The sequence below is a fragment of the Zophobas morio genome, unplaced genomic scaffold, assembly GCF_036711695.1.
Source record: "Zophobas morio isolate AGI-343-1 ecotype UQ-CSIRO unplaced genomic scaffold, CSIRO_AGI_Zmor_V1 ptg000044l, whole genome shotgun sequence".
In the NCBI taxonomy this organism is placed as follows: Eukaryota; Metazoa; Arthropoda; class Insecta; order Coleoptera; family Tenebrionidae; genus Zophobas; species Zophobas morio.
Window position 1 is genome coordinate 8,098,603 of NW_026972149.1, and position 27,688 is coordinate 8,126,290.

The 27,688-nt window shown below is 39.3% G+C and overlaps 3 protein-coding genes across 9 annotated transcripts in view; 2 read left to right on the plus strand and 1 right to left on the minus strand.

Moving 5' to 3' along the window:
* Positions 1-393: 393 nt before the first annotated feature.
* Positions 394-2,630, plus strand: LOC135141871 (SET and MYND domain-containing protein 4). Its single transcript, XM_064073439.1, has 4 exons — positions 394-758; positions 803-1,973; positions 2,023-2,359; positions 2,408-2,630. Exons 1-4 carry the CDS (start codon positions 476-478, stop codon positions 2,612-2,614), a joined length of 1,998 nt encoding a protein of 665 aa, XP_063929509.1. The 5' UTR covers positions 394-475; the 3' UTR covers positions 2,615-2,630.
* A 115-nt stretch (positions 2,631-2,745) lies between these two features.
* Positions 2,746-5,279, plus strand: LOC135141417 (prion-like-(Q/N-rich) domain-bearing protein 25). Its single transcript, XM_064072497.1, has 9 exons — positions 2,746-2,848; positions 3,267-3,338; positions 3,392-3,667; positions 3,715-4,122; positions 4,171-4,323; positions 4,375-4,491; positions 4,537-4,659; positions 4,709-4,846; positions 4,893-5,279. Exons 1-9 carry the CDS (start codon positions 2,806-2,808, stop codon positions 5,090-5,092), a joined length of 1,530 nt encoding a protein of 509 aa, XP_063928567.1. The 5' UTR covers positions 2,746-2,805; the 3' UTR covers positions 5,093-5,279.
* LOC135141416 (protein eva-1 homolog C) overlaps positions 5,179-27,688 on the minus strand; it is an 86,878-nt gene continuing 64,368 nt past the window's right edge. Inside the window, exons 1-9 of one of the 7 annotated variants that reach the window (XM_064072491.1) lie at positions 14,076-14,261; positions 9,619-9,839; positions 9,166-9,204; positions 8,133-8,256; positions 7,927-8,076; positions 7,239-7,382; positions 6,932-7,186; positions 6,134-6,328; positions 5,269-6,030 (exon numbers count right to left, since the gene is read on the minus strand). In XM_064072491.1, the coding sequence (XP_063928561.1) occupies positions 5,651-6,030; positions 6,134-6,328; positions 6,932-7,186; positions 7,239-7,382; positions 7,927-8,076; positions 8,133-8,256; positions 9,166-9,204; positions 9,619-9,839; positions 14,076-14,163 (1,596 nt within the window). In that variant the 5' untranslated portion in view covers positions 14,164-14,261 and the 3' untranslated portion in view covers positions 5,269-5,650. Of the gene's footprint in view, positions 6,031-6,133; positions 6,329-6,931; positions 7,187-7,238; positions 7,383-7,926; positions 8,077-8,132; positions 8,272-9,165; positions 9,205-9,618; positions 9,840-14,075; positions 14,262-27,688 lie in introns of those variants that run through there. The other 6 variants (XM_064072490.1, XM_064072494.1, XM_064072496.1 and 3 more) reach the window with 6 other exon arrangements.

A 27,688-nucleotide genomic window follows, 5' to 3' on the forward strand; every position in this document is an offset into this window, starting at 1 on the left:
CCACCATCTTTGTTTCCCTAGATGCTGTTCAACATGTTATCGAACTCGGTTGTTATCGTGCATCCAGTCAGATAACGTATACTTATTGTCGAACGTGAAATCTGGGACACCGCCGTTTATACTACGTGCAAGTAACTAACATGTGGTCACGTGGACAAACAGTTTCGCATGGTTGTAAAACCTACATAAAAACCTTCACTGTAAACTAAAACCAGCTAAAACTACTTCCCCACCGCACGTGGGTTTTCACACTTTACAAAGCAAGGAAAGGGGTGTAAAACTCCACACTCGAAATACCTTCATCAATCTAAGTGACTTAAGTCCCGGTTGCTTATTGTATGATTGCAATAAAGCAATGAAACCACTTCAATTATCGGCTTAAAAATAGAGCGCTTGGTGTCTAAAAATAAGTAGCCGGTTAACTGTACGAAATCAGACAGAGTCAGTAACAGGTCATCGTATTTAGTACAGCGACATGACAAAAAGTAGTCACTTTCAGAAATACTGTGAGAAAGCAATTGCGAAATTGTCAGAAGATGATGTTGACAAGTTCAAAGCAACTACACGCGAAGAGGAACGAATTAAGTTGTTGTATGATGTTGCCAAGACAATCCCCGTCGTTCCGGTGAATAGTGGGAAGAGTTTCGACCAAGCCCAAGAAGCTAAAATAAACGGGAATAAGTTTTTCGCGGCGAAGAAATACACCGAAGCTTTGAATGAATACAATCGGGGAATTATTGTTTGTCCACAAGATACAGGTACGTAGTGTTTGTAGCACCCCACAACTAAACCATATTTTTAGATAAAGGAAGAGAATTGTTGACTATTCTTATATCTAACCGCAGTGCTACCTTTTTCGAACAGGACGAGTTTCGGAAAGTTTTCGACGACATAGATTATGTTTTAGCAGTTGGAAGCTACCCCCAGAAACTCCACTACAAAATCTGGTTAAGAAAAGCCAAATGCTACGACGCGTTAAACAACGAAAAGTACGCCGAAGAGACGTACGAGTTAGCCATCAAAAGCTTAAAACACGCAGAGTTAGACGAAAAAGGCTTAGCAAAGAAGATATCAGAAATACAAGATTTGCAAAAGAACAAAAAACCGTCGTCTTTCAAAAACCATGAAGTCATTCCGGTTTCAAATTCTGACGTTTTTACAGGAGGAAACAAGGAGTACGTTGCCACCCACAAAAACATATATTTTGATTACGACCCTCTGTTAGGTCGGTTTGCTCGTGCTGTCGAAAATATAGAAACTGGTGTCATTATTGTTGAAGAAAATCCCCACTGTGCGGTGGTTTCGCACGAAAATACGCTCAGCAATTGTCAGTTTTGTTGTTCGTCGACGAAACAACCATTCGCTTGTCCTCATTGTGGTCACGTGGTGTTTTGTAGTCTTAACTGTGAAAGAAAAGCTAGTATGACTTTTCACAGAGTGGAATGTAAACTGCAACCAATTTTGTTTCTATCAGGGGCTTCCATAAACTGCTCGATGGCACTGAGGATGATTTCGCAAAAACCTCACGGCTTCTTCCAGCAGAAGAAGAAACTGTTGAAAGACTTTTTAAAAGATAGTTGTAAGAAGGTTCCAATAAAGAATCAGATTTACAGATCTGATGACTACGTGACGGCGTTCTTTCTCTGTAGAAATGAACAAATGCGGAAGAAAGGGGAACTTGTCCACTACTCCGTAATGGCGATTTTTTTGCTACGCCTTCTCAAATTTGGTGGCTATTTTGGCCCCACAGTTAAAGATGACGTTGTATCAGAAGAAGAGGTCTTCATTTCAAGCCTAATTTTACGTCACCTACAGATTCTTCAATTCAACTCTCACGAAATCTCCGAACTTCGTAACATGGTAGAGGGCGTGGTCGATGGTATACAGACTTCCTACAAGAGTGAATGTATAGGTGCTGGACTCTATCCTACACTGGCACTTTTCAACCACTCATGCGACCCTAGCATAGTCCGGTATTTTCACCTTTTGTTCTAAAAACATAGTTCTAGTATTTTCTTTTAGTTACAATATTGGTAATCGGATGATCGTCCGAACTATCAAACCAGTCAAAGCAGGGGACATAGTTTACGAAAATTATGGCCCCATATACACCAGCATGGATGTGGATGAACGACGGACGAACCTTCAAGAACGCTATTGGTTTGAATGTTATTGTCCACCATGTCAAGAAGAGTGGCCCCTCTTTGACAACATGGACCCCAACCAAATAAAAATCGGTTGTCAAACTGAAAATTGCCCTTTCGAGTTTACTTTGTACAGAGACGATTTCTGTCCATATATGCAGTGTGATTATTGCAACAGCGTTGTCAAAATCTTTCCTTATCTTAAAGGGCTTTCGGTGAGTAAGGTCGTGATGTTGGATTTTGTTGAGATCTTTGATTTGTAGCAACTAGCACTGTTGCTACCCAAAGCTGAAAATTTCTACGCTAAAGGAGAAAGCCGTGAAGCTATGAAACTGTTTATGCAGTCGCTGGATATACTGTACAAGTATTCAAAACCCCCATGTCCAGATATGGTGAAGGTACAACAACGCCTGAAGACACTTTTTGTTCATTTAGGTAACAAACAAGTTGGTTATGTACAAAATTTGTAATTTTTTAATTGAATAAACACTGATTGATATCACTGGTGGTTTATTGCTACTTAAGTAGGAATGGTGGGGAAACGTAAAGATTACATATCTGGATCCGTTTTGATTAGTTATTATCAATGACCATTGTATTTATTGTTTAGTTACACCTGAGCGGTTAAAGTGTCACTTTCCTGGAAGTTATAGTGTGTATCATGGTTTCTAATAAGGTTCTATTGCTAATTACCGCAGTAGTCGGTAAGTACTAAAATACTTTAACAGTAATTAAATTGGCAACTTTCGTGATTAATTTGTTTCAATTAATGATGATTAAATGATATGAACGAAGAATAATAGTTAAATATCATTTACAAAATTTTGACAATTGGTAGTAAAAAATTTACTTTGACGTAAACATTTTATTGGTACTTGCATTTAACAAAAACCGTAATTCCGGGTTGGAATATTTGTAAATCATAGCAGTAGTACTCAGGCTGGAGATAATAGACCACCTGCTTTAGTTAATGCTATTCATCAGAGATTGAGAAATATCAGTGTCTGGGCACAATAAATAGCAGGTGTATGCTGCAGGTGGTTTCCTAATTTGATAAGATAATCCTTTACAATTCTCAGGTGTTAATAACAAATTTTGAAAAACGTATACCTACACTTACAGGTTTAGCGACATTTTCGTTAGCTGATAGTAGCTGCAATGGAGACGATTCTTGCAAACTAAAAGATTTACCTTGTATGTATGTTTTTGAAGTATGAAACCTTGTTATTCTCACACTATTATTTAAGATGTAACTGAATACTACGGAGAATGCTCAGATAATTCTCAGTGTGAGTGGTTAGGAGAAAACAGTGAGTGTAACTACGTCTGCAGGTGTAAGGAAGGGTACCGATGGTACTTAGGTAAATGCAATAAATTTGTCGGTTTGGGAGAAGAATGTTCAGACAGTTTGGACTGCTATGATGGATATAACCTTCAATCTTTAACTTGTCTTAGTGGAACTTGCGAATGTACCAATGGTTACTACCGAAGAAACGACACAGATTGTAGGAAAATTGCTTCTAGTACGTACTTTTTTCGTTTGAATTTGATATATAAGTAAAAATTTCAGACGTTACTGATACTTGCGCTTTGGATATCGATTGTCAAGTCAACGGAGTAGAAACTGTTTGTGTTCTCGGAAAGTGTCTACCTCCAGAAGAATCCGGATCAGAAGAATATTTGGAACAAGTCGAAGAAAGATTTTTTTCTTTCAGGGTTGATGAAACAACATGTACAGAAGACGCCGATTGTAAAGCCATTAATAATTCCTATTGCTACGACAAAACAAATACGTGTATTTGTCAACCACAATACTTCTTTAACGACGATGGTACTACCTGTATACCTGAACTGGGTGTCGAAGCTGGTTGTACCGAAGATAGTGACTGCGTTATAAAGCCTGGGAAATGCGAAGATGGCGTTTGCTACTGCCGTGATTACTATTTTACAGCCGAAGGAAACAGAAAGTGTGTCAAAAGTAAGTAAGAGATAAACAGTGATGTTTGTTTCTAACGTAATTTGTTAGCAATTAGTCAGAACAACTGGAACTGCCTTTCCAAGGAATGGTGTTATGCATTGGGACCTTACTCATATTGTGAGTCCGCTGGTGTTTGCAACTGCAGCAAAATATCAGACTATGACGAAAAGAATAACTTGTGTCTGTGGAATGGAGAAAATGGTAATAATACTTACTATTTTAGATTTTTTTTTCATTTTACTGGTTCCACAGATCCAGATATGTGTACTAATGATCTTGAGTGCAAATATATTCAAAATGGCTACTGCGTTGATGAGTTATGTGGGTGTCGCAAAGGCTATGCCTTGCAGGACAATAGATGTGTCCCAGGTATGTAAAGAAATTTAAAGAAATTAAACGATGAGAGAATTTTAGATCTTGGCTCTCAATGTGACGGAGAAACGGTAATTTGTGAAATTAAAAATTCAGAATGTCGGGACAATATTTGTCAGTGTATTGAAAAATACGTCGCCCTTGAAGATAAAGCCTGTTATTTACGTAAGTAATATTTCTAAGTGGTGTGCGAGATTTGTAATTTAAATTGTAGAAAGCACTCAACTGGGGGATCCTTGTGAAGTAGACATTCAGTGTTCTGCAACGGTGTTATATTCCAAATGCATGGATACCACGTGCGGCTGCGATGATGATCATTTAGCATTTAACGAAACATGTTACGCAAAGAGAGGTGAGGCGATAAAAATAAAGATTATTTTTAGAGCTTCGTATTTTAGAATATGGTTCTCATTGTACAAATCTTCTGGAGTGTACTCTTTCATTGGGAGATTCGATTCAATGTCGTAAAGGTGTATGTCAGTGTCCCACAGGTGAAACGCTAGATGGCAATACATGTTCGTCTGGTAGTTTTATAACAGGAAATGTACTTATTCTAGTGGTTGTATGGTTAGCAAAAGGTGTAGTCCCAGTCAGTTAATTTTCTTTTATTTATACAAACACAATATTTTATAGAAACAACATAAAGACATGTGTACACGTATTTAATATCTATACGTACTCTGTTTCTTTTTATATAAAGGTCCAGTTTAGTATATAAACAATTTCTGATATTAATTAGTCATTTAAAATATTAACAAATTTTGTAAATTATAATTACAAGCTAACGATTGTTTTTATCCACCTTTCAAGATATACAATAACAATTAAGAACAACATGTCTACTGGGAAAAGGTGCAACAAGAGGAGCATATATAATATCGAATGGCACAGTATAGGTTCAGCAGTGGTAGTCCTCTGCTCGTGATAACTCCTAGACGTCGCCATAAATAAGATACTGGAGCTTGTAATTACAATTTGAAAGAATTGCATAACGAAATAATCATTCACATAGTCTTGAGGTGAGGATATCAGTATCTTTGGTCTGGGTCACTGGTCGCGGCACTGAGCGTCACTAGAAGCAATAGGTACGTTGGCCCGGGCACGCAGATGTAGTAGGGGAGGTCGGCACAGCCGATCCGCGCCCCGGGCATTCTGGTCACCCATAATAATAGTGACTATTCGAGCCGCTGCTGAGACTCCTGGGGACATCGCTGTCTGGGGCCGGCCTCCGCAGGGTGTGCGAGTGAGCGTGTGGGTACCGCACCACCTCGGCGATGCTGCCCACGGGAACCGCCGTAGAGTGTATGGCGACCGTGGGCAGCGGCGTCGTCAGGTCAATGTCGGCATCGACCTCGCTGATGTCGTCCGTAAAGCCGTTGGGCAAAGAATGGTCAGCGATGTTGGTGGCGTGGAACTTGGCCTCCCTGCGGGCGCGGTGCCTTTGGACGAGGAGCCGCCCCACGAGGATCGTGAGGCAGAGGAGGATGGCGCCGGCAATGCTGACTATCAGGTACAAGTAGAACCTCTCTTGGTTCTCTAAAAATGAGCACCGGGGTGAAAAGGACGCTAAGAAGGACAGTCCGGCATGCACGCGGGGCTTGACGGGGGCGCAGCGATAGCAAAGGCCGGCAATACTTACGTGAAATAAACGTGTACGCGTTTATCCATTCGGAAATGAAGCCGACCACTCGGGTTTTCTCCGTATAGACCGTGATCGTGCAGTTGGGATCTGGGATATCGTCGGCTTGCATGTCTTTAGTAGCTTTCTGCACGGCGGGAACTCGGGATGGGCGGAACAGGTTAGTACGAGGAGTTGTGTAAGGCTGAAAGGACGCTGCAACCAAATATCAGATGAAGTCTATTCATTTCATTGCGGATTGTGTGTATCTTGTGTTCAAGCAAGCTGCAGTGGTCACTCTGTGGGGACAGTTGTTAATAGACTCCACCCCTAATTTGTCCGGCTATATACACGACCGCGGACCATCGTAGGATATCCTCCGTCCGTTGCATTGCACCAAGCCAAATAGCACCGTAGGAGCCCAAGCGAGGTTACGGCGAACATGCATTAGATCAACATGCATACCGACAAGACACTACATCGACTTGTGTGACGTTTACTCATTACGTATCCTAATTCTCTTAAACGACACTTACAAATATACACACACACATCTCGACTGAAAATTTCGTGCTTTAGAAAAAGATGAAAGAGAACGATAGGAATGTGGTTTATTTACAAAGTTCTTTTGTGTCGGCCTTTACAGATGTCGGGGATAGAATCGACAAATTGAAGAGTAGCACCTATATCTGGCGCCGAGGTAAAAATGTGCATATTTCAAGCGAATGGTGCTCGAAAGTGACGAACCTCATTATTTATCTTTACACACAAGTCGAGGTATTTGCGCCGTTACCACCCCAAGTAAACATGCAAACTCACCGAAATCAAGTCCGTTAGACTTGTGTGCAGGACTCTTTGCGTTAACATTGGGAGAGTCCTTGGTTAGATTATCTCCTTTTCCAGCGCCTTCGATGTTGGGGGCGGGAGGCGAAGCGGCAGATTCTCTAATGAATTCGTTGCCGGCATCGTAAGTATCAAAATCGTCGTCGTCGTCGTTTGCAAATTCTTGGTCGGCTTCAACTTCGTCCGGTTCTAAACGGCCTTCGTATTGTTCTTTTAGAACTTTTCTTGGAACTGTAACGTGTTCGTCAATCCTTCCATGTAATAACCTGGCTGAATTACTTACCGCAGGTGTAGACTACTTTTAGATACATGCGCGACTCTGGTCGACACGGACTGCCAAAGGTGCTTATGTCGGCCGACAATTCGCAGCTCCGTTTACCATGGCAAAGTTGCATCACAGTTTCAGTAGCGTAACTAACCAAACATGCTGCAATTAAACAACGGATTAAAGCTCGGTTGCACGCACAGCGAATGCAACGTATCAAATTCGATTATAATTTTAGACCAGACACACAATACGAAGCGTGCGTCGAGTTACTACCTTCGGGCACGGTATTTTTAGGAGAATTGAACTTCACACGTTCTCCATCCACCTTTTTGAAGGGGAAGGTAAAGTGGATATCTCTCGTTGCATTAGTTAGCCAGAAGCACGGTAAAGAAGCAAAAAGGTCTACGACATAACCTCAGCATAGCTTTTTATTGGCAGAGTTTCAGTTGCCAAGAAATGCTTCTATAATTTACGTTTTCAAAACAAAATATCGCATCATAAAGACAGAGATTCTCGCGTTGATTAATGAGTTTCTGTAGGAGATTTGCTGACCCTCTTGAAATTCAAATATCGACAATTTGTCAAGTTAACGATTATAAGGATGCGATATGATGGCGACTGAAGAATTGGCCGTTAATCTGCTTGTGATGTTGGGCCGTCGTGGCCGGGCCTAATTTAAATAAAAATAGAATAATCAACTTACTTTCCTCGCGTACGCCTTGAGGCTGCGGGCACTGAATGCTTTCGTATTCTGTTCTTCCGTAGCTCGCGCTGTATACGGCAACCCTTGAGTTGGGATTGCACTTCAATTGAATTCGTTCATTCTCGCAGGCCACTTTACTTCGAAACTCATCTGAAAAATCCCTCTCCGTCGGTTTTTGTAATTTTCGATGCACTCCTCATACTCACATGGCCTACACTTGTAAGCTACTTCGACGTATTTTCGAACGCCCGGACAGGGATCTCCTCCGAACGTCTTCGGGGACGTTTTAAACTTGCACTGGCGTTTCTTCTGGCAGGCCTCCACGACAGTCTGCAACAACGAGTACTAGGTACCGTCAGTCAGATCGGCTGTATAACCCTTCCGATGGTTTGAATAAATCATTGCCAAAAGCTTTTGCGAAAACATCACAATCCACATACCTGCATGCTTAATGTTAGTAATGTTAACAAACATATACATTATTTACACTATAGCTACCCACTTCCGGGGCGATCTGCCAAAATTGCACTTTTCTCACTCGACAATCAACAATCACTTCTGACTCAAGTCGAAAGCCTAGCTAAAATAAGTACGAATAATCAAGCTAGAAATAAAAAAAACAACCAGACAGATCCCAAACACTGAAACGTTCCTTAATGAAAGATTGGTTGGCACGAACCTTATTTCCTTAATAACGATCTTTATTGAGTTTTACAAACATCTCTTCTCAAAAACCGGTTACATATTTTATGACGTCATGCATATTATGTTTCGACTGCGTCGTCAGAAACCTCGGTCTTGTTTTTCTACTCGAAAGGAGAGCGGTTTTGCTAAAAGTGAATTTAGAATTTACTGTCTGCGGGTATTTATCTAGATTTGTTGGAGCACATCTAGGTACGCCGAGATATGCGTATAACGGTATAAGAGAGATTTTGATAAACCGATTAAGGGATAAAGTTTTGCAAAATAAATTTTATTGGAAGAGTAAAAATTGAGGAAAGATCCTTTGAAAGTTGATTCGTTTTTATTAGTGTAATAAAGTCGGCCACCCGTGCGTCGTACTGTAATTGATGATGTGTGTGTGGTGAAATGTAATAATGAAAAAAGTAATGCGGCAACCAAAGCGAAAGTAACAACAGCCAAGAGCAGTGCTCTTTTGATTGCTCTAGTCGCGCAGTGCCTTATATTCTGCCTATATAACTGAATACATATACATTATTATACATAATGATCACTTACTCTCCCCCATGTTCCTTGCGCTACTTCCTCCCACTTGGTCTGTAAATAAGCACAAGCTAAGCTTTTCAAATGTTTACTTGTATCTCTACTGCTCTATTATACATAAAGCTCATATTCAACAAGACTTTGTAAGCGGATTATCCCGCCTGCTTATTTTCTGCAACAGTTTCAGTTTCCAAAATGACAAAAAGGATTTAAAACATTAATTAAAAAATAAAAATCAAACAATTTTATACAATCGTCAAGTTTAGATACCCCTTGATATTAATCAACTGGCGGTTAATGAAGCAAACTCTGCAATAAAAGATTCATTAGTTTCGTAGTACACTGTACATGCTCGGTGATGTTAATTATGTTACATGAATTGTTGCTGAAATTTAAACCTAATTAGCACCTTTAGAGGCTAGTCAGCTCTTAAGTGCCATTCAAGAAAACACTACTTTTAACACTGACCTGCAACGAATTGGGCCACAGACAGGACACGTTGTAGTTGTACGAAGTCTTCGAAATCGACGACTGGGTTGCTTTAGGACCACACAATGATTTGGACGGAGCCGACTTGCCATATTGGGCTAATTCGATCGAAATGCTTGTTCCGGGTGGACATCGGAGAGTCACTACTTCGTCATCACAACCGGCTCGCTGGTACGTCCTCAGAGTCCCTGATAACAAAGCTGTACCCATGAAGACCAGACGGACACGCCCAACATCACCACCACCACCACAAGAAAGAGAAAGAAAACACCAAATTAGCCCATTGTTAAGAAACATTAACTTAAGGAAAACTTAACACTAACTTAACAGCTAACGACATGTATGTACAAGATAATTACACAGCGTGTTTATTTATTTATTTTTTAAACAAGAGCAACTTATACAACAGCTAAATGTAATCCCTTTCAGCGTGAATTACGACCGGGCGGAAAACGTTTACTAAGAATCGGAAAAGAGGATTTTCCAAAGCCTGCATTAAAAAATGCAGGAAGATTCCAAAGTGGAGACGAAGGAGTGACTTCTCGAAAGTTTAGGTAGACGTCGGACGTAAATTCGAACTGTCTAGACCTTCACAAAATCTTTCAGGATTATGCTATTAGTGGTTGTTTCCGAGCTTTGAAAATTTCACAAACGGGTCAAGCTCGTCTGTCGGTGACAATTTAACGTCAAAACGACGAAGAGGTGCTTACACAATAATGTATTAAAAACTTCTTAAACTGGGGAAACGCGGCGGTTTTTGAGTATGATGGAGTTCGTCGAGTAAACAAAAACGAGTAAATTTCGGGAGTGGACTTAACATTTACGCATCTATTAGCATTTCCCTCCTTATTAAAGTAAAAAATGCAAACTGAAAAACTTCTTAGCAGGAAGTTTTAATTTATGTTGTCTCGTTTGGAGTCTCGCATTACATTATACTTTTAATTCCAGATGTTTCAGATTTTTAATTTAATAATACGGAAGGGCGGATCCTTAAGTATTTCCTTTCAAACTTCATAACATTGATTGAATTTCTTTCAAACCTGATCAAATAGGTGGAGTATAATTCAGTTTTTCAATTAAGATTTAGCAAATACTTCCGTGTGTCGTTTTGACAATCTGAATGATTACTCAGCAATTTAAATGGCACGACGCAGTTTTATAGCGTCCATTAATCACATTCTCAATTACGAACTTATCGCGTGCAAAGTTTAAGTTGAACCGGAAAAACAGTTTAGGGTTGTATAAAAAGCAGTCAATAATTCCGATTATTGTCTCCGATCTGTCTGTTCGCTGCAATATATCACACAAGCGAGATAAAAGATTTTCGGTAATGTTACAAATGTTTCGCTTAGTCAAACACGTTATGTGCAACAAGGACTGTGATACATTGGTGTAAAAGATCCAAGCGTCAGAAGAACCGAGAGAGAAAATTTTTACACCCACAATCAGAAGATAGTTCCTATAGATCTACAGGATACTTGATGACGTATATTTTAAAAACCCAGAGCCTCGCTACATTTATCCCGTTTAACTCCTCTGAAATATCGAGCGCGGTAAACATGAATTTAATTTGTGTAGCGTTTATTTTATTTTGCCACTTTATTTATTTAAAGTTGGGGCGCAGAGCCAATTAAGGCATGCATCAAGTTGGAAACAAGTTGGAGTGGAAGAGTTGAAGAGAATTGGTTTTGGGTTTAGGGTGGCGATTGTAGCGAGCTGGACCAAAAATAATTACAAAGCCCGGGACAGGATAAAAACGAGGAAAAGTATGATATGATAAATGAAGGTATAGTTTTTTGTGGAAGTTATTAGGAATGATATAGGGCGACGTTTGAAAACGCTTGCAAGATACTTGGGTGTGTAATTATTGCGGAAAATATGTGAGGTAGTCGGGAGACGGGACGCAAGCTACTAGAGAATAATTGCCAAAATTCCAAATACAATTATAAAACTGTCGCTTGAGGGATGCTTGCTCTTGGTCGATTTGATAAACAGTGGAAGAGGGAAACAGTGCCGGATTAAGACGCCGGGATGGATACTTCAGGACAATTCTCACAACTCTGATATTGGATCCGTCTTCGTTTTCTCCGCATGTGTGACGCGTCCGCGTAATATATTTTTCATTCTGGTTGTTTGTAACGTAATAAATTGAAAAATCGAATTTTGTGTATTAAGGGTTGCCTATGTAAAGCTCCTAGAAAGATCACAAATCGCCCGTAAGCAGACGTTCAGTGTATCTCTGTAAATAAATCAAATCTCCGTATGTAAATTACCTATAAAGGGGTGACGAATAACTTCCCAAGTGCTTTGTTAATGATTAAATGCGGTATTTTGACAAAATGTATGACAGAAGGTTGTATTTATGGTTAATCCCCGTCCTTTTGAGGTAAGCGTCACGTTCGCTAAGGAAATTGTGGTCCCACGAGGCGACAGATTTGTACATAGACAGATTACCCGTGATAACTTGCTGGCGCCCTCGTGACTCAGCTGAAGCCCTCTGTCACGTAAACTGCGTTTCGCACAGTTCTTGAGTTCACGATAGGCAGAGTAGAAGTATCGCGCATTAATTAAGTAGGTAGACACTTTAAACATCTGCTGCCGTACTACTTTAACGTAATGGGGCTGTATTTTTCCGGATTCCCACCCCCTTTCTCATCGGACTGAGTTGGGGTCGTCGAGTGCGCCCGAGTAGGACTTTTTCCTCAGTTCAATGTCCTAATTATCTACCTATTTGTCACCGGTTGCAACTGTGTGCTCTGTTTTTGATTAAGACTAGTTAAATCGGCATCATCGATACGATCCTGCAAATGCAGCTTTTGTTCCGACATAACAGGAGCAGTGGGAATTTTAACAAAAAGCCAGTAAAACGGCGCAATAAATCCCCCGTGAGACAGGGTACATGTATCCGGCACAGCACTGAAAGCGCATATATTAGGGAGGCGCCCCGATCAGCTCGGCACTCCTGGACGACTAGGACGCGACGCCGACACCAGGACCGACGCGGTTGGACACTTTTACTGTTAACCACGCTTTACTGGACAACGAAAAAGCCCATTTCCGAGCCACTTTTTCACCCGCAAATTTTACGCTCTCAAAGGGGATGGGCTCAGATTGAATGCTAAACCTGTATAAACTCACGCTTCGGAAAGGGATGCTAGATGGCTCCGCTGCCGTTTTTCAAACGGCGGAAACTAGTGCCATGCGAACAGAAGGGCTAATTTAGAAAAAATCTTTACTTTTTAGTCGTGGTAAGAATGAGGATAGCAGAAGATGTTCGAGAAAAGCTACGACAGCAGGATATGTAAGGCGCTGTTATGAGTACACGTGCGATACTAATTACACGTTCAATTTCACAGACGCCCATTTTTGCTCATTCCGCTACTTTACTTATTAAAGACTGAATAATTGCATTAATTAATTTTCCAAGTAAGGAGAGAATGTCCCAGATAACACGCTCCTAGAATAACATATGTAAACAGCACATACAAAGACTGAAAAATGGGGTATAGAAAAACCAAAAGGTCCTGTGCTCCTGTCTCCAGGTCAGGTCAGGTCAGGTCAGGTCAGGTCAGGTCGGGTCACGAACAATAGGGATGTTACAAGAACGGTGTATTCTGAGAATTTTTGGAGCGAGCGAAGTGAGTTGTATCTGATTTTAGCTATTTTTCGTGTAAACATGGCAAAGCACTCAGTTACAACTTTCCGGGAATTGTAACAATGTCGTGTTTCAGTTTGCATAAATCTGGCAAGAGTGGAGATGAATTATATATTTGAAATAATCATAACTAGCAAGCGTAGCGAGCCAAGTTTAGATGTTTAGGCAGGATTCGCTTCAGGTTTGACGTGATCGATTTTAATCATTGTAATTATAGTAATTGCGTTAAAATTTTCATCTCCTCATTTCGATAAAGCCCAGTCACAATTAGTTATGCACCCCTTTGTATACCGCATTATGAATTTCTTAAGCACTTAGTGAAATAGATTACAAGGGATGGTGCAAATTAAAAGCACACAGTGAATCGAGGAAAAAAGGATCTGATAATAAAGCAGAGCAATAAGTTGGTCCCTTGGTGGTGATTATGGATTACGAAAACAACATCGATTGGGACCAAAATGTCAGAGGGGTAAAAAAATAAAGAAAAACCTGAACCCGGGAGCGCGTTGAAATTGTCGAACGTACAAAGACTTCTGTATTTGAAATTTGCTTTGTTCGTGAACGGTGTATACTTCTGTATGAGACCTATGTATATTTAATTTGTTGAGTGCTCATAAGTAGGCATTCCGTGCGCACATTAATATTAAAATCGTCGCCATATCGCGGGGTTATAGGTTAGAGAAACAAACAGCCTCCTAACCGCCGAGCAATCCTCATTACATTAGTCTTCAACCTTAGGAGTCAACATAATAAATCGCGGCCAAAAATTAATAAACCATACCAAACACGTTCACCCTGAGAGCTGGCTGGGGCGCCCCATCGTCTACAACGCAGACGAACAACACTAGCATCAGGGCGGCAAATCCCATGCTGGCACATGCCTAGCATTAGCACTAGCACTAGCACCGGCAACAGCGCATCGCGCACGAGGACCCGCCACAAACTGTGCCGACGCCGGTCGACGGATTGACGGATACACGAGCGCGCTCAGAAGCCGTCGCAAATGGGACAATATAGCCGCCAGGGGTGGATTGACCTAGGCCCAAAAGCTGAGTCGAACTAACAATCCCAAGAATGCCCAGCGCTCCCATTCTCTGAGAATTTATGACACCAATTCCAAACATTTATAAATGCAAAACTGCTGTCGTTGGCCCGAAGGTAAGATGTTCCGCCCCGACAAGACGGATTCATCCGAATTTTTCTCTTTCTTAATTTCTTAATAAAACGCGTCGGGGCGGCCTCGCCTCGGGCTGATACAGCAAAAGCGGGCTTAAACCGAGCCATTTTTCCAGATTGCGGGTCACATGACCGTCGCACGGACGATGCATGCGATTATGACTTAAGTGCGATTGTTGCAGGAATTGGGCCAGCCGGCGGTGGTTCCATTAGCCGATTCCTAGGGCAGTGGCCGTCTTACGCGTGTATATTTAGCGACTTGCTTTTACTATACGGTTGTCTGCGTCGCAAGCATCCGCAAATAGCTCCCTCGTAAAAACTGCAAATAACAAACGGATGATTCTGTCGGTATTTCAAACATCTCATTTTGTTGAGCGCCACCGCGTAAATTATTCACCGAAAATACCGCATTCGAACAAATCAACATCGTGTACATTAGCGCATAAAACACTGACTTAAGCTTAAAATATATATGCGCAGAAATGACTTAACGACTTTCCAGATAAAGGCACGACAGGTATCACCTGTTTTTACGAAATACTTCAAAGCGTACTAGAACTGCGCCTAAACGGAGCAGAGCGCCCTAATTGCACCAAGCCGGCTGCCAGGAAGCCATGGCGTAACAATTTTAAACAAAGTCAATCTTGTGCTATAACAAGCGCGGCAGCAAACTCACAAAGTGCCACCGCTAAATTCGACCGAAATTAATCGTGGAAAAATTTTCACTACATTGTAACAGTACGAAGAATGAAAAAAAAAACCGCCACAGTTGGCCGAGGAACTCAAACGTCGTTTTATTTGACAGGTAAATGACTCTGACAGCTGTCAGTTCTCAAATGACGTCCGAACGTGCAATTATGACGTTCTTTTGTTTTATGAACGCCAACATGGATTTTAGGTTATTTATAGAGTTTATGGGTGAGATCAAAAGGGAGAACTTCACGAATATAAACTATGCACGACAGTTCCAAGTCTTGATAGAGGTTCAAATTCCAGATGGTGCCGAAACTAAAGTTCCACATTCAATCCTTCTGAAATTAATCGGTTTACTCTCAAGGTCACATATGGTGATTGCGGAAAGAGAATAGATAGAGCCATCAAAGTTCGTGCAGGGAGGACGCAACGTAAAATGAAAAAAAATACTTTATTTATGAACGTGTATGTGACAATCCAATTATTCGTAATTTTTTCAACTTCAAAGAGCTCCACGTGACCGTGTAATCGAAAAAAAAAAAGAATTAGAGTTGTGTGTGTTTTTAGCACTGCAGTTGGCAATTCTGTTCCGTAAGTGTCATGTTGTCCACGTGATTTATGTTTTGAGGTTATAATTAACATACATATGTAAAGGGTAGTATGATTCTCTAAGTAAAATAGCTAAATGACTTCAGAAATAGGCGTTGAGGTAAAAATACAGAAGGATCGATTCTTGTGTGACAAAAATCGTTTTATCTAGTCACTGAAAATTATCGTGCAATCTTTTTTCCAATTTCACGAGAAACCGAATACACTTTTATAATCGGGACGAGCAACAAATGAGCTGTTGAGACATTTTGAGTTATCTTTAACGAATAAACACGCGAACACAATAGAAAGAATCAGAACGTATAATTTTCGTGGAAACAAAGAAATAAAATCATTGGAATGATTTTAGGAAATATTTTTCGTTGTGTTTTGTCAAGGCATATGTTTCTAAGATATATAACATGAAAAATAATGAAGAGGAATGTAGCGTATAAACCTTATAATAAGAACAGAAATCAAAATTTTGTATCTCTTTGAGAGTCAGTTTTTTCTTCTGTGGAAATGATTGTAACAACAGGAAAAACGGTAAACTGATTGAATTACTCCTTCGCTTGTTCGATCGAAATTTATTAATATTAAATTAGCTGCGATTCATATTTCCAATCGGTAAGATGAATGAATGCGAGATTGGCGGGGTCGATATCAAATGTGACGTTAAAATGTTTTTTTTTTTTATTTCGTAGAAAGCTTTCGAGGATATTATATTATTAACATTCAATTCTTTTTCTTGAAGTTGATAATGGAAGGTTTTGTGACAAGTTGTAGGTAGAAAGAAAAATGGAAAAATGTGCGTATTTTGCTGCGGTGCGTTTGTGTTCTGTGGAAATATTTGGCAAAGTTCGAAGGTTATTGTCATTTTTGTATGATTAATACATGTTGAAAGTTTTAGAGGTCGCGACGCTCTAAGTGGTCATTATCGTGTGTTTAAGAGACATAAATAAATGGTCGTCCACGAAGATTAAAATAGTTGGTCGTTCTATTTTGAGTGATATCATAGAAATTCAAAGAGTTCTGTAAACAGTTCGAGAGAATACAAAAGAACGCTTTAAATAACTTGTCCAGACTGTGAAAAATTTTCTATCTATTTCTGAAGAAAAAAATTCGTCGGGTCGTCCTTTTGGTTTTATGTAAAAGAGTTCAAAAATTACAGAGTGGAGAAGAAGATGTGAGTAAACATCGGCTTATTCGAAAAGTTTAAATTCTTTTCACGTCTCGAACTTTTCAGATCAATGTCCGTAAATTTACATTAATGATGTGCGTTGAAAATTGAACTGCTTCAATATTTCACATCTTAATAGTTCCATTTCGAACTTGTCAGCAACTGCTATTATTTCAATTTAAGAAGTATGAATGAATCGACAGATACTAAGAGCCGTTTCCTTAACATTATTCGCGCAAATCTACTTCTTTTCTTTCTCTGTCTTAATTGGCTCCGACTTCCCAAACCGGAACTCTAATAAATTAATACAAATTTTAAAAGTTTCCGTAATAATTATTGCAAACTCCACTTCAACTTCGGCCTAATTGCCGAAAAAACGCAAATTTCCTTCAACGGGCGCTCGTTAAAAATGTGCATAACTGCAGCTATATACACTTTCCTGGCGCACGAGGGCCATTAACTCCCTCTACTTCTTGTTCGCGATAGTGCCCTTCGGAAGGGTCAATGGGCCGATGACAAATCGGCCGGTTTTGTCCTGGAACATGTCCTAATGCTGTGTAAAACATCGGCACGCTCTACGTCCTTTGAGCAATTAGGATTATCAGAATATCCTTCGGCACTGTTTATGCAATTTCTTTCCGGCCAAACGACACGTGCGGAACCTCCATTTCCGGCAGTCCTGTCTCACTTATCACGTGCTTCTCATCAGGACTATTGCGTAGTCAAGATACGTGACATTCTTTCCTAATATCACTCGTCCATATCTAACGCAACTCTCATCTGAATCTGCTTAAAGAGGAGAGCCCTTTTCGCCAATCAGATTAGGTCAAATTGAGTTTGACTTATCCGTTTCGAAGGTGTAGCTATCCTATTTATATCCAACTTCAGACTTGTCCAAGTCAACGAAATCCCGTTAGTTCCACGTGTGGTCCCAATAAATATCACAATGGTCCCGGTGGAAACACTCGACTCCAATTAAACCAGTCAAACATTAACTTCTCTTTATCAAGGCCCAATCCTTCAATCACACTTCGGCGCAAATGGACCCCTTCACAACCTCCGCATACAACATTAAGGGATTAACAACTTTCAAAATTACTCAAGGCGTTATATAAAACTAGCACTAATCGATTTAGTGCCGTCACTTCGCACCAACATTTTCTCAACTGTACACACAACCTTTTGTCTGAGGTTATGTAACTGTCCACTCTATATTATTAATTCGATTAATAACTTTCCACTTTTGCCGCTTGCCTTACTAGTGAATTTTACTACATTGAAGCAAAGCTATTGGTTGAGATTTGACAGTTGTGTTATAAATCGTGTTTGGACAAGACGGCTATTGTCAACATGTACCTTCACGAAGGACTTCTTATCGAGGAAAACTAATCAATCTAAGTGCGTTAAGTATGAACTATTGTCGCAATTATTTTCTCGAGATTCGCAAGCACTGTTATCCTTTAAATTTTTGAAACGTTGCAAACTTACGTGACCCATAAAGCAGTGTTGTTGTTGTACTTATTGTTGCCCGCTTTGAGCAAACATATATTTTTAAGGTGCCTGATTAAATTCCTGGGTGTAGTTGTTGGAAGAGCTACTTTACATAATGCAGTTTTAGACAGTGATGTGTAGCAAACATTGATTTTGTGTTATCTCGCGCATTTCATTCTAAGAGCCGACGGCGAGGATGTAAAAATTGAAAATTAATTTAACTTAATTACTTAGTCTACGTTAAAAAAATAACTGTTTGACAATGCAATTTCATCACGCTGCTCGATTCCTTTGTACTTTCACCTTATAAATGTGAGTTCTAGAATCTGCGGTTTGAAAAGTTCGCGGAAAATGACTCAGATCTCGATCTTCCTTGAGCAAGGTACAGTTGAAGCCGCGGGGTCTTTTCCATCTCTTTTCAATACACTTGTTAAATTAATAAGCGGACTTTGTGTACGAGACTGTTAAAAATTAGATGGCATAAGTTGATTACGTTTAACAAGAATAATAACTGGAAAAAATGTAATTAGAGTTTCGTGTAGCTTGAATTGAATTTGTTTAAAAAGCCTAATAAGTGTAAAATGGCCCTTTGATGTGTTGAATAACAACGAATGCGTCCTTTGAAAAGAGATAAAACGCGGTATATGGGCAGCTGCCCTCCGTTATCCTAAAACAGTTGAAGGCGGCAATGAAAAAGTTATTTCTTAAGCGAATACTGGCGAATACGTGAGATAAATCGCCAAAACGATATTTTAAGTGGATGCATCATGTGTAAAAAGGCGTTGGCAAGGAGTACGTGTTTTGTGTTGCAACCGAGTGTGGCAAGTTAAGTTAAACTGCATCCTGAGTGGGTTAGCGTAGATTTACCGAAGTAAGAGCCAAGTACTGTGTTTCATATTAATATTTGGCAGCAGCTGTGGTCTTCCAGAGTGAACCCTCGTAATTAAAGGTTGACTGTTAGTCGGTATATGCTAATAAAAACAAGCGACTTGTCGCTGACAAGGAGACAAGGGTCCGCGCTTATACTTCTAAGATCAATGTAACATTGGTTGCATAAGTTGTAGGCGCTGCGGTGAGCGCTCACTCGACCGGATAAGTGTATCTTATACAAATTAATTATTATTTAGTGTCAGTTGTAACAAGAGGTATTAACTCGAGGATATGATACATAAAGGTGATTTATCAGTCTCGCCAGCGAGATTTCTAATTTAAGTTTCTCCAGCGTCTTGCTTTGTCTTCGGCAACAATAGTAAGTATAAGCTGTCTCGGGCTTACTTATAATAGCTTTCCCCACAACATACAATATTTGAATAAACAGAAGTGGCAGGTAATGTAATAATTGTTTACTTTACTCCATCGAATACTTGCTATTTTCCACCAACTTCACCACGTAGATTTAGACAATAACGGGCACGTGTAAGTAGAAAATATCGATTCATCCCTCGGGGCGGTATAAATTCGCTTCAATTTCAACCCTTACATTAATTTTTAACCCTTCGACGACGCCTGAGGCGTCGCCAATTATTCCCACGCGATTTCCACGTCTAGTAGAAATCACTATGAATCTAACGAACTTTTATGCCATTAATCACATCACGTGAACAAACAACCACACCAACCATCCGCATAAATACAGGTTGGGTGCGACCAAAACCACCGCAACGAAAATTATTCGATTGCGATTGTGACAATGTGACACTATTCGGTTCAAGGTCGTGAGTGTCATCCGTGTTGACCGTGCGGAAGCCGCAGATTGAGACGGCTACTATGACTGCACGAGTCTTGTTTTGCTCTAATTAATTAATTTGTATTAGAGACATTTGCAGAGTCGAGATACTCATAATTATGTAAATTCAATCTGCTAAACTTCCATCGTCGTAGCTTTAAGCTGTGTACATAAAATATTGTAAAATTTAATAAATTTTGTTCGGTAGTAATACAGTGTTCGTTTTAAGAGACTGGAAATCGAGTTATAAAAAGAATTTTACGATTTGTGATATCTGAGATATAAAAGAAATACGAATATGAATGTTTATATATTCCAAATTCCTTATAAGGTAGCGATTTCCAAGTTTTATTGCCGACGTTGCCACATGCTTAAACTTTCCCAATTTTATTTTAATTTAGATAACCGTAATTCCCTTTTCCCTCCAATCTGATTTTGACTTTTATCAATAAACAAAACTTTCCGCTTCTTCTCCCTACTCAATCCGTTTTATCCCATCTTTATTATTTTTTCGTTTCAAGTATTGCGGTTGTCTCCTTTAAAAGCGTATTTGGGTCATAACATTTTTTAAACGGTTTCACTCCATAAAGCAATCGTATAGTTCCCGGACGCCGATAGCTTTACTCCAATTTAATTTCTTACAGAAAAACCCACGATCTGGAACACGAAACATTTCCTGCACTACGTAAAAATCACATTATCTGATTTTAGAATACTGCGAACAGACCGGCACCTGCCATAAACGGCAAATTTATAATGCGGACGATTGCCAGAAACATCCTGAATTTAAACAGACCCCGTTTAGACAAAGTCGGTTCAAAAGTCGCACGTTTCGCTAATTACGTCGTTCGTATACAAAAATAAAACGAGACCCGAAGGTAGAACCCTGCGGTGCTCTAACTAATCTCAAAACATGTGCAACAGCAAGGAAAATCAATTGCGGTGGTTATACCCACTCCATTCCCGCTCCTTAATGAACAATCTAGGCCCTGAAGTAGAACCCTGCGGTGCTACATCATAAATCGTTCCCTGATTAATTGTTTCGAGGTCATCTGGTCTGGAGACACGGAGGCGTCTCGGCGACTGACAGCGCCAGCCAGAATTCGTCGGCTGTGGCGGATTGCTATCACAGCGTCTTTTATTCACTTAAAGAATAAATAGTTAGTTTACACATGCTTGTAAAGACTGCTTTTCATCGCGTTTAAATTTATGGCTAAACGGTCTTGTGGAGAAGTTTAAGTGTTTATTAAGCAAACCATATGGTCACGTGTTTCTTGTTGGAGCCCGTTCTTCCAGCATTTTCTTAAATAGTTGGACTTGAAAGCGTTTGACGATTACGCTGCTGACAGATATTTTCGATGGTGGTGTTACAGTTTCCGGGTTTTTGGTTTCACACTCCTTACGGATCCGAATGAGCGTAAAAATACACAGAATAAAGAGGTTCTCAGTTTACATGTGAGCATTTCGAAGTCCATGACAGTGTTCTAATTGTTGAGCAAACGGATTGAAAAAACTGTTTGATCCAGCGGAGCGTAAACGTCATATTAAGTGTCAATGATAAGACGAATGAAGTTTATTAGACGTTTCGAAAGACATAGACGGGATAAAATTTTTCCAGTGCCAATTGCGAGCTCAATTTGACGTGGTGTCACGTACGCCGCTTGACGGATCGACAATTTAATATATTGACGTCCCACTATTAGCAAATATAGAAATTCTTGAGGATAAACGACTGCAGGATTTTCGGTGTTGAATTTTCTCCAGCATATACACTCTCTAACAAGCTTACTCGGAAGCGTTTCCTTTCTCTGATATAGGAGCTTAGCAGCGTAAGAAGAACGGCCCTTAAAAAGGATAATAAATAGCACCACAGAACGCCATCTCTATTGTAAACTCGTGTCGCGGTTCCACCATACCTACGTGCAAAATTTTACTTATTCGCCCACATATTAAACTGCGACGACATCTAGCGACGCAACACTGTAATGAGGTAACCGTATCATCAGGTGTTTTATTGACAAATGAATGCATACAATGCAGTTTTTTATAATTCATTGTTGCAGGGCGGATTTGCGAGCACACGCTATACAAATATGGTAAAAGCATCATTCCGTGTTTTGTTGATGAATGACATATAACAAATGTAGGACGAACAGTGGATTAAAATAATTTTCGTGCTTATAAATGGCGCAGTCATGCGGATTCGCAAGCACGTGTGAAAATATTCTTAAAACAAGAACCTTTTGTTGTGTTCTTTTGTGTTTCGTGGACGAGTTTGGTTACGGGTGGGCTTCTACCCGTTACAGAAAAATAAGTCGGTATTTCGGCGCCTCGTGGAAAGTAAGTCGTTTAATTTTCCGCTGTCAATAAGTTCACATTGTAAATAAGAATGGTGAGTCAATATTAAATTTCCTTGACGCTGAAGATCTTCCCACACAATTTCGTCATTTCCATGAATCCACCACTAATGATGAAAAATATATTTATTCGAGGTCCGCTTTCAAAATTCAGCAATTCGTAGCGGCCAATTAAGGAAATACTCGCGTTTATCAATGCTCGTAACACAAAAGAAAGTCCTAATGAAATACCTTGATGGCGTAATTCGGTATCAAGTAAGAGCCAGATAGTCAATTTGGGTTCATAAAGTGGTTAAAAACAGTGAGGTCGGATGGTCGACCGATATCTCAGCAACGAAAGCTTGAAATATCGTCGATATATTTTATCAATAGCGCTACATGAATTTTGCGAGTTAGATCAGATTGAAGTACGACTTGCGGCGAATTTTAAAATTATGTAGACATTCGAGTCGTGGTCACAATTCAATTATTTCAGTCGAGTGTTTTATCGACATCCGAGCGGTAATTAATTTACGAAATTCAGGTCAAGTCTTGCAAATTTGGGGTTCATCGAGAGGGGTGTTTGCAGGTGGCAATAGTTCATGTTGAACGAGTTAACAATAGATATGCAGTTGTTCATAAAGTACAAATCCCATCAGTGGCCGAACTTGATATGATTTATGGTGGGGCTTAATGACCGTAATGCCTTGTCCACTACCGCCATCTACGAACAACGACCAAGAAGATCGCGAAAACTCCTATCTATATTATATGCCATTTAGGACCGCTTAATTTACTTGTGTTGCACAAAAAGATCGTTAAACGGAAAAGTGAATTACATTGGAGTAATTCTATCTTTATGGGCACGCATTCACTTTTTCAAGCGTTAGAAGAATGACAGGAAATGGGAATAACACATCAGCTAATTTTTCTAAAAATCCTCGCACTCACAGATAATTAAAAAGTTAAAATCAGCGAGCTTTGCGTTTTTACGACCGTATTGCAAGACTCGTAAAACGACGCCATTTTATGCACCGCTTAATCCGAAATCGGCGCATCCATCATTTGCCACTAATTCCTCTCATTTCACATCATTGTTTTAAAATTAGAGAGACGATCTTACATTTCTCGTGAACTCGCCTGGCGCATCCGCCATTTTTCCACAAGTCATCTACAAAGACGTAAAAACCTCTCTCTTTTCATCAATAATAACTTAAAAATCCGACTTTTTTTAGAGCGTGGGTAAGTGTTTACATAACGACAATCCAAACACCAACCCTTGTGTATTTTTATCTCACGAAGCCGATTTCTAAAATCGTTTTTGGTGGTACCGAAGGTCCGGATTTGCGTCAATTGCCGGTTTTTTACGTCAGAGATTTTCTCTCGGTCGGTGGAGGCAGAGAGAGGCCGGTAATTACTTGAAAATATAATTGTGGCAATAAAGCGTGTAAAAAGGATCTCAAGAATGTGTTATGGCAGAAAGAGCATTCTCAGAAGCGCCCCGACAATAAAAAATTTAATATTACGCGTAATAAATTCTTTAGGTTTTATGATTCAAAAGTACAAATTAGTATATTGTAGAAGTGGTGAAATAAAGTGAATGAAATTAATATGGGAGGTCGTTTTATGAAGCCGGTTTTGCTATTTTGTTTACATGTAACAAAGTTACTAGCTGCGTTATTGCCTTGAGGGTTGCCGTCTGCTCAAGAAAGTTCGACGTTTATTTCCGGCTTTAGTGAAGGGAAAAAATCGTTACTTTATATAAACCAGCTTCTTAAGTACTCCATAACCCTTAATACTTTTTCTTTGGCGTTTTCAACTATCAATCAAAATTTAAGTCCTATAAAATTAATAATTGTTAATGAAACTGCCCCAAAACTGTCACTTAAGCTTTTATATTCGCCATGTATAAAGCCATCGAATTTTAAGATAACGCTCAAACGACATCCCTAAAATAAAAGCGCAGCTACGAACATCAAAAAGGAGGCTAAAACAACCAAAAAATAATAGTTAAACTCAGATATTTTTCTCGTTCGATACGGATTCTGCTAAGATTAGCGAGTCGCCTTTTCTACGCGATAGCTTGTCCTTTTTAGCTCAGAAAACGCTCGTAAAGACGAAAAGACGAATGCGAATATAACGATAACTTTCTAATTATAAATCGAAGCTTCGATAACAGCAATTTTTCTTGTAAATTCGGCTATATTTAGTAAACTAAAGTTAAATTACAAGCGACGACCCGGCGCATCCACCAATTTTTCAGCAAAACAAAGCTGCATTTAATCTTCGAATTCGCGAAACAAAACCCAATGAAAGCAGCATAACTTAGTTGAACCTAAGCAAGTTGAAGTCTCTAATGGTCATAAATAAATCGTGGCAAGAGCAAAATAGTCGGCTTGGAAATTCAATAGGTAAATCATGTTGAAGTTAGTAATGTCTTTGCGGTTAGTCACAGCTGTCTCAGTTTATCTCTCAAATCTTGCTGCACTTATAAATTATCCATTCTAATTTATGCAAAGCAGAAAGAATAAAAAATTACTAAATTAAAAATGACGAATCACTTCTTACTATTCACTTTTCTACAGTTTAATCGAAAATTGCTAAAAAAACAAGATTTATCGCCGTCGTTATCTCCACATTATCATTCGGGTAAAAAATGTTTCAGGATTTTGCCTGTCGACACTCTCATGACGCGGTTCGAACTTTTTCGAAATAATACGAATGGCGCAGTCGGTAGGAATCCAGCAACGCGAAATTAATATTAACCAAGAGTTCAGCATTCACATAAACATGAAAAATCGAATGGTCACTTCCATGTCCATTAATTTATGAACTTGAAGACGCCATAAAAGTTGATCACAAACTTTATCTTCATACCCACACATAAAATTGCTCCTAACTTCTTTCGTTACGAACTTTATTTGAAGAAGTATTCTCTACAAACTTTTGCAGTATTTATTCCGTATCATATTTTAACCAACAAGGCACGCTCCTGTATTCCGCATCTACTCAAAACTTTTTAACGCCTAACCGGACCGCACGTGCTCAAAAATTACTTTCGCTACACAACAGCTTCTCCCAACTTTCCAAAATATATTATAATCGCCCTTGACTCCACCTTTACAAATTTACCAGCACGAACGAAACAATAAGAATATAAATAAACAATGCCAAAAAGGTAAAATGCTTCTTCGCCGATAGCCGAATATTGATTTTGCTAAATAAATGGCAGAGACAACGAAAGAAATCACGGTCACGTAAAAGATTTGTTTTTATGGAGGGATATGTAAGCTTCACCATACAAGATACAAATCACACGATAGTTAAACGAAATCAAGCAGCTGTGCAACACAGGCAAGATGTATGTAGATTTTACGATCGAGACGGAGTAAAAGTGGAAAAATAAAGGTTTACTTAAACTTATACTAGACGCGACGTATGGATGGATCAGATTTTTTTCGTGATTCTTCATTTAGTATGACACATTGCTATTTTTGGTCGTCCACGTCCGTGTACGTTGGCGCGTGTCCGTCATTCCAAGTGTGGAGTTACGTCAGACACTATCGTTCCTTGTATTAAAATATTCACAATTATTTTTTCTATGCAATTTTCTAAGCCTAGAGATTTTTTTATACTCGTATGTGTCGGGGCTCCTGGACGAATTAATACCTAAAATTGTTCAATATGTACAAAACTAGTAAATCAATACCGTTCTGCCGGCAATAAACCGAGGACTGGAGATAATCCGAATAAAATAAAAGTGGTCCTAACATTTGAACCGAGGCTCGTTGTTTACCATTTTAATGATTACGGCGTCGAAATGAGTGTCGGGTCTCTTTATGCTGTTTATTAGAATGCAGTGAGCCAGGAAGGTAATCGAACATGGATTTCGCTTTATCAGTAAATTGAGTCGCATTGCAAAGAGAACCATTTAAGATAAAAGGAAAAGATTATTGAAAAATAACAGGGTCGTCTGCTTGCGTACCGGATTCTGCATAATCTAAAACGACATGGAGAAATCTCGATAGCTGCGAACTGTCCGAACGACAGCTTATCGGTCTATTGCAAAAACACCGAACAAGGATTTAGACACTTTACACCAATGGATCTTCACTTACGAGATACGTTTACAAACACCAGCGACGGTATCGTCGTCATTCTGTATTTCCCCCGAGAGAGAAAACAACATATAATTTGTTCTATTTTTTTCATTAAGACTTAGACGCGATGTAATTACAAACAAACAAAAAAAAACACCAAAGTAGCACTTTTATATACAGTTTTTGCTGCGACGACGGAAAATTTAAAAAGGTTATTATAAGTTCGGCGCTTAAGTTTAATGAAAGATGTTTTAAGAACAGCAACTTTGTTGACAGGCATATACTAACAAAAAAGAAATCGTAGCTGAGAAGGGCAAAAATGGCTACTTATTTTTAAGTCGAATTATTTATAGTAATTGCGTCTGACGCGCATTCGCAATAGCGAATTTCGACAACGCAGTCGCTTTTTTTCATTAAAATGTTTGATCTTGACGGAAGCGACTAGGATTGACATCCTCGTGAATCAGTGAGGCGTCGTCTCGTTATTAAGTTCAGATAGCGTGGTCTTGCCTATAACGTTAAAGTGGATGCAAAAAGTGACAGCTTTGCTGCGGCAGTGTTATGATTTTCCCGTGTGGCGTTTGAAGCTTGTTTCAGCGTTGCGGCTGAAAGCTCAACGCGTGTGAAAAGGAATGCTTGTTTAACCGCAAAGCTTTCATTGTTTTTTAAAAGCAATTAACAAAATTTGTTAGGATTACGTTTGAATGGTGTGCGGAAAAAGGTGTTCATCCTTTAGTAAAGGTGCTCGTAAATGAATTGAATCTGAACAACTGTATTTAAACATTCATTATTTGATTAAAAATTAAACCAAATTTGACAATAGCCGGGATTTTATTAAAAAATACTTAAAAGTGAGCTGCTTAACATTTAAAATTATTCCGAGGAATTTATTAGAATATTCTTGAGGCCGTCAGGAATATGTAAATTTCTTTTCATTTTCATATTTTCAATAAGAGTAAATATTAATATGCAATTTAAATTTAAAGCGGACCACATAAAACGATAAGTGAGACCGCGAAAAAATGCATTCTAATGAAAGAGAAACGTAACGTGGGAAGATGCCATTAATACTTGACAATGAAGATTGCAGGGGTATTTATCGAC

Excerpts from the sequence above, each read along its gene's own strand:
- LOC135141871 (XM_064073439.1), top strand. The coding sequence starts at position 476 with ATGACAAAAAGTAGTCACTTTCAGAAATACTGTGAGAAAGCAATTGCG. Across the intron at positions 1,974-2,022 it reads TGCGACCCTAGCATAGTCCG|TTACAATATTGGTAATCGGA; the intron begins GTATTTTCACCT and ends ATTTTCTTTTAG. Across the intron at positions 2,360-2,407 it reads CTTATCTTAAAGGGCTTTCG|CAACTAGCACTGTTGCTACC; the intron begins GTGAGTAAGGTC and ends TTTGATTTGTAG.
- LOC135141417 (XM_064072497.1), top strand. The coding sequence starts at position 2,806 with ATGGTTTCTAATAAGGTTCTATTGCTAATTACCGCAGTAGTCG. Across the intron at positions 4,324-4,374 it reads TCTGTGGAATGGAGAAAATG|ATCCAGATATGTGTACTAAT; the intron begins GTAATAATACTT and ends CTGGTTCCACAG. Across the intron at positions 4,660-4,708 it reads AGATAAAGCCTGTTATTTAC|AAAGCACTCAACTGGGGGAT; the intron begins GTAAGTAATATT and ends TTTAAATTGTAG.